This window comes from Camelina sativa, chromosome 18, assembly GCF_000633955.1.
Source record: "Camelina sativa cultivar DH55 chromosome 18, Cs, whole genome shotgun sequence".
Classification (NCBI taxonomy): domain Eukaryota; kingdom Viridiplantae; phylum Streptophyta; class Magnoliopsida; order Brassicales; family Brassicaceae; genus Camelina; species Camelina sativa.
The window spans coordinates 11,746,663-11,752,252 of record NC_025702.1 but is presented as its reverse complement, the minus strand read 5'-3'; the positions used below and the strand labels follow the sequence as shown (position 1 = coordinate 11,752,252).

The 5,590-nt window shown below is 36.3% G+C and overlaps 2 protein-coding genes across 2 annotated transcripts; both read right to left on the bottom strand.

Moving 5' to 3' along the window:
- Positions 516 to 2,861, bottom strand: LOC104761187 (junctophilin-2). The gene is made up of 7 exons (XM_010484225.2): positions 2,542 to 2,861; positions 2,406 to 2,437; positions 2,183 to 2,280; positions 1,990 to 2,072; positions 1,516 to 1,593; positions 1,317 to 1,415; positions 516 to 1,101 (listed from the first exon to the last, which is right to left on the bottom strand). Exons 1-7 carry the CDS (start codon positions 2,626 to 2,628, stop codon positions 841 to 843), a joined length of 738 nt encoding a protein of 245 aa, XP_010482527.1. The 5' UTR covers positions 2,629 to 2,861; the 3' UTR covers positions 516 to 840.
- LOC104761186 (probable fructokinase-7) lies at positions 3,124 to 5,297 on the bottom strand. The gene is made up of 7 exons (XM_010484224.2): positions 5,113 to 5,297; positions 4,618 to 4,823; positions 4,304 to 4,516; positions 4,024 to 4,221; positions 3,782 to 3,922; positions 3,578 to 3,694; positions 3,124 to 3,490 (listed from the first exon to the last, which is right to left on the bottom strand). The coding sequence occupies exons 1-7, from the start codon at positions 5,132 to 5,134 to the stop codon at positions 3,347 to 3,349; spliced, it is 1,041 nt and encodes a 346-aa protein (XP_010482526.1). The 5' UTR covers positions 5,135 to 5,297; the 3' UTR covers positions 3,124 to 3,346.

The following is a 5,590-nucleotide window of genomic DNA, read 5'->3' as shown; positions in this document are numbered from 1 at the left end:
GATATATTTAGGAAATATATAAAAAATAATTAGATATTGAATAGAATATTTTTTAATTAATAAAAACCATAAATGATTTAATATAATAATTTCTTATTTTTAATTTTTAATTTTAGAAATTTTTTTTGGTCAACGCCGGAGTCAACATCGGTCTTCACTGGAATTAATCAATCAGTGTACCAGATTGTATGTCTATGGTGTTGAGCACATGACGTCATATAGTTCATGAATGTGATCATATAATACATATACTTATACTTCGTGTAGTTGAGTATATAATAATATAGTTAGTATGTGTGACCATGTATTCACCTATACTTCATGTAGCTAGCTATCTTTTTTCCTTCATTATTTTGATTGACACACACACAGAGCAAAGAAGAGAAGAGAAGAAGCATTAAAAGAAGATTCACTGTTACTCTTTTGACCTTTCATATTTACAAAACTCCTTTATCTACCACCATCAGTTTCAGTTAAATTTCAGGAGATCCCATTCAAAATCGAAAATGTAGACATATGAAGCTTGTCCTCCACACCATTACTACCAATCATGGCAACATCTTATACAATATAAAACTCTTAACCGTTCTCAGATCGTTACATCAACCCAGTTGTACAAAATTAGAGACCTAAACTCAAGAAACGATCAATGAAAACCCAAATATGATTGAATGGTTTTTCATTCCATCAACACAAGTATATTTGAAACGAGAGTTCTCTGTTTCTGTGGATAGGTCTATCAATATTATCAGATGAATGTAACGTACCTGGTAAGCAATATATGACATGTAATGCTGACTGGAAAAGGCGGCTTTCGAATGTATTATAGGTATATGTATCTTAAGTTCTACCATCGACATCGAATCCAGCACCTGTCCAACCTCCTCTCCCTTTGTTCATGATTCCAATTCCTCTTCCCCTTCCTTGATTCTGTGGTTTCTTTTTCGATTTTGATTCTCCTTCCGCTGTTGCTGGCCTCTGTCCATGTTCTTTACCTCCTTCCTCCTTCCCCTGGTTATTTTCTGGTTTTTCCGGGTGAGTCTGATTACCACTGGGTGCTGGTGAGCTGTCTACTACAGATTTAGTCTCTGTTTCTTGGACCTATATATGGAACACAATCAGAAATATATATATAACATCTTTCAAGTATCCACTGATTGCCAAGCAAATAGATTTGTTTCCTCATGTAACAGTTGCAAAGTATCTATTGTGGTTAGCAAAATACTGATGCAGTTATTATCTGGTGTCTCTACAATTAGACTAAGGTGTGTTACTAGAAACAAATTGAATGTCAACTAGAAGGAGAGATTATTTACTTGCTGAACAGAAGTAGATGATCTATTTGGATTAAGCACTTCTAGTCTCCTTTTCAATTCCTCAAGTCTGGCGTACTGCGTATTGCTGCTTTCTTGTACCTGCATTTACAATTTACAAAAGATAGTAATTCGAATGTTTCTCAATAGAGAAGAAATTAATTCTCATTATCAGTTTTTCAGAAAATAAATATATCTTTACCAGACGGTTTAAATCTTCACAAAGACTCTGTTTTGCTGCTTCTTCATCCTTCACAACTTTTGATGCTGCTTCAAATGCCTAAAAAGAGAAAGAGGTTAAATTAACAATCTCTAGACCTCAAAGGTAGGGTTAAACAATCTGAATTAGAGTTGAATTCCTATATATCAAAGCATGACATGATGAAACAGGATACTCCAGCATTGGCAAGTAAAAAGCAACAACGTAGAAGAACTTCTTGGAAAGGAAACTTAAGCAAAAGTTCATCTACTCAGCTATCTTGAATAGTATAATTATGAGACCATGATATCTGAAATGTCCATTGATATGACTTATTCTGCTAATGGGGGCAAAAACAGGCAATAAAAAATGTTCACATCAACCGATAACTAACTCTACGTGCAATGTGAGAAGTCAGAAAAAAACATGACAGGAGAAAACGCTGAGCTACATAAATCAAGAAAGAGAGAGATAAACCTCTCGTGCTTCTTCTTCTTTCAACTTAGCAACATGGATCTTTTCAGTTGCGATTTCAATTTTCTTTCTCAAGTGTTCCATTGCTTTCAGTTTTTGACAATAAAAGAAAACAAGAAAGTTAAATCAACAAAGACTGTTCCATCTAACAAAACAATGTCATCACATTGATGAAAAAGCAATGAACTAGCCAAACCTGCTTTCTTAGGTCCAGCAGTGAGTTTCATTTCCATAGTAAGGTTTCCAAATTCCCTTTCTACATCCCTAATCTTTGTATAGTTCTCCTCAATGTATCTACCAAAATGATGAAACATAGATACTCAATTATCATCTTCTCCCCAACAAACGAAACAACTACATTCACATTCCTAAAGCATCAAACAAAAAATCCCAGAATCAGAAACAAAACAAGTACTTACTTCCTCAACTGAACTTGCTCTTCCGCGATTATCTGATTCATAACAAAAAATAAAAATCATCAAATCGCGTTCAGTAAAACAAAGTGAATCACACGAAGATACATACATTAATCAAATCGAGAGAGTAATTTTGTACCTTCTCTGTGTAAGCAATAACAGGAGCTTCTCTAGCAAGACCATCAGGTCCGATCTCAGCCTTGAGTTTTGGATCCGAAGCCATCATCTATTATCTCTCTTCCCTTCTTCTTCTCCCAAACTTTCAAAAAATCAAATGCTCCGATTTCGTCTTCTTCTTCTTCCTCGATTTCAAAAATTCACATTACGAGTTGACGTGATTCGCGTGTAGTTCCCAACTCCCTCCTCACTCTGGTTTGGATCGAGGGGAAGTGATGGAGAACGTGAGAATCGTCCCTCTGATTTTGATTTTGACGGCGAAAACGAAAAAGTTTAAAGTTCGTTAAACTTTCACTATAGACTTAACGTTCCTTTCTCAACGCCGTTACTATTGTGAAATGTCGGTTATACCCATTTCCCAATTAAGTTTGACTTCAAAAAGGTATCACGTGCTACTCACGTTGAGGAGGAATCTGTGGGGGAAACTCTCGTAAACCGTAAACCGGCTATTTTTACTAACAATTAAATTAATGGTTCACGAGACCTGTCGTTTTTGCGTCAAAGAGTGTGTGTGTCGTTCTTGATTCATAAAAACGGCAAGCAGTTTACAAAGTGAGAAATATTTGTTGTTTCTTGTATAAGTTGTAGAGTCTTGAAGAACCTAACTTACAACATAAAACCAAACCACCCCAATACTAAAACTCCGGGAGATCAACAAACACACGCAACATTTTTGAGTTCCTACAAACTGGGGAAAAAAACAAAAAAAAACACAGTAAAAGGTAATGAATTGGTACACTCAAAAGAGAGAGACTTGTGGAAGCATTTTAGGAGCGAGGAGCAGAAGAAGAAGATAGAAGGTTTTGAACAGCATCCATGCTAGGCATAGCTGGAATCGCTCCTCTCTCTGTTACTGTAATGGCTCCACAAGCGTTTGCGAATAGAAGTGCCTCTCTTAGTTTCTTCTCATCCTGCAAAGTTACACGTAGTTTAACCTCAATGGTTCAGATTCAGTCTAGTTTAACAGCCACAGAAGGTGAGTAAGTAAGTATAAGTACCTTGAGAAGAGTGCTATCAGAAGCTAAGCTGTTCAATAGACCGCTCACGAATGAATCTCCTGCACCTGTTGTATCAACAGGCTTCACTTTTACTCCACCAACTCTACCTTTAAACTCCTGCAAGAAAATATACAGCTACAAGAATAAGTAATCTGATTTAGATTTGATATTGAAGAAGAAGTTTAAGAGAAAAGAGAACTAAACCTGAGTGTAGTATCTACAGCCATTAGGTCCTTCTGAAACAACGAGAAGCTTGAGATCGGGATGAAAGAGCTTTTGCAACACCACATCATCATCATAAGGATCATCTCCACCAGTCAGGAATGTGATCTCGTCCTCACTAACCTGAGAAACTCTCAGACAAAACTTGTGTCAATTCAAGTACTACTAGTGATAATGATCTGGTCTTTCACCTTAACTTGAAGTAAAAAACATCACATATATACCTTTATAACGTCTGCTAAGTTCCAGATACTCATGATCTCTTTCTTTGCAGCGTCTTCTGATGGCCACAACGGCAATCTCAAATTCGGATCATAAGACAAGAGACTCCCTGAAGCTTTAGCGATTTTCATAGCTGCAAGCTGAGTGGAACGGCAAGGCTCCTCAATCAAACTGATAGAACCGTAATGAAAGATCTTGGCCTGTAATCAAACAAAACAAACCAGTGGACTTAAGTCTCTCATTCCAAAATGTGGTTCCAAGTAACTAAAAAATCTAATCTACCTTTTGGATAAGGTTCTTGTCAAGCTCAGATTCCAAGAGAAGCATATCAGCACTAGGGTGCCTGAAGAACAAAAACTCCCTCTCTCCATCAGCTCTTAACGTGACAAAGGCGAGCGCTGTCCTTGCATTGTGATCAAATCTCATTCCAGAGTTGTCAACATTGTTCAGCCTAAGAATATCAGCTAACATTCTTCCAAACTCATCATCACCAACCTAAATATTTTCCAAGCAAGATCAAAAACTAAGATTGGTCCCAAAAACAAGAGCCCTATGACTGAAGAACAAACTATTATCTGAGTCGAAAAATCTCAGACCTTTCCAATGAAAGCAGAAGAGCCACCAAGTCTAGAGACACCAACAGCTACATTAGCAGGAGCTCCTCCAGGAGCTTTCTTGAAAGCTGGTGCTTCAGCCAGTGAAACACCTCCCACCGTTGGAACAAAATCAATCAACATCTCACCGAAACAAACCACAAGATTTTCTGAATCTTTTGTATCAATCGTTAGATTCTTGAGATTCCCTATCACCAGAAGACAAAGACATGCAAATCAAAAATTCGAATTCAAACAACTTAAAAAAAGTTCCTTGCTTTTTGTCAATCAAACGATATAACACAAGATGAACAGAGAGAGATCTATAGAACAAAAACCCAAGAAGATATATGATCAAAGAACAAAGCTTTAAGGCATAAAAAATAAAACCCAGATACTTAATTTCATGAAAACGAAAAACCCAATTCGAATCCAGCTCGATAAAAGATCACTCGACAGCGTCAGATCAAGAACAAAAGAAAGATTTCGAAAACGAACCTGAGATGGCGTTCTCACCCATTATTTCGATACAAGGAGAGATCTTCAGATTCGAAAAAGACTAAAACGGAAGGAAACAGAGAGGGATCTACGAAGGAACAGAGAGAACGAGCGAGAAGAAAGATTTGAAAATTTGTGTGCTTTTGTTTTTTTTTCTGTTTTGGTAATTGTTAGTAGAGATGAAGAGACGAAGTTGGTTATGTATTAGTAAGGTTTCATGATGACGTCACCAAATATCTATGAACCGACAAAAAAGAAACAAAATAGATATTAACGTTAAATATTTGATGTCACAAAGAAACAAAAAAATAATTGTCAAATGTTTTGCAACGTGTTCACCAAGTGAAACTTAAAAACCTTCCTGAACTTTTTTTTTTTTCCGGTAAACAGTGTATTTTTTAATGGTTTAAAAATCGTAGCTGAATTCATTCACAGATTCAGTGTAATAATAATAATTAGAACCTATAGTATTTATATA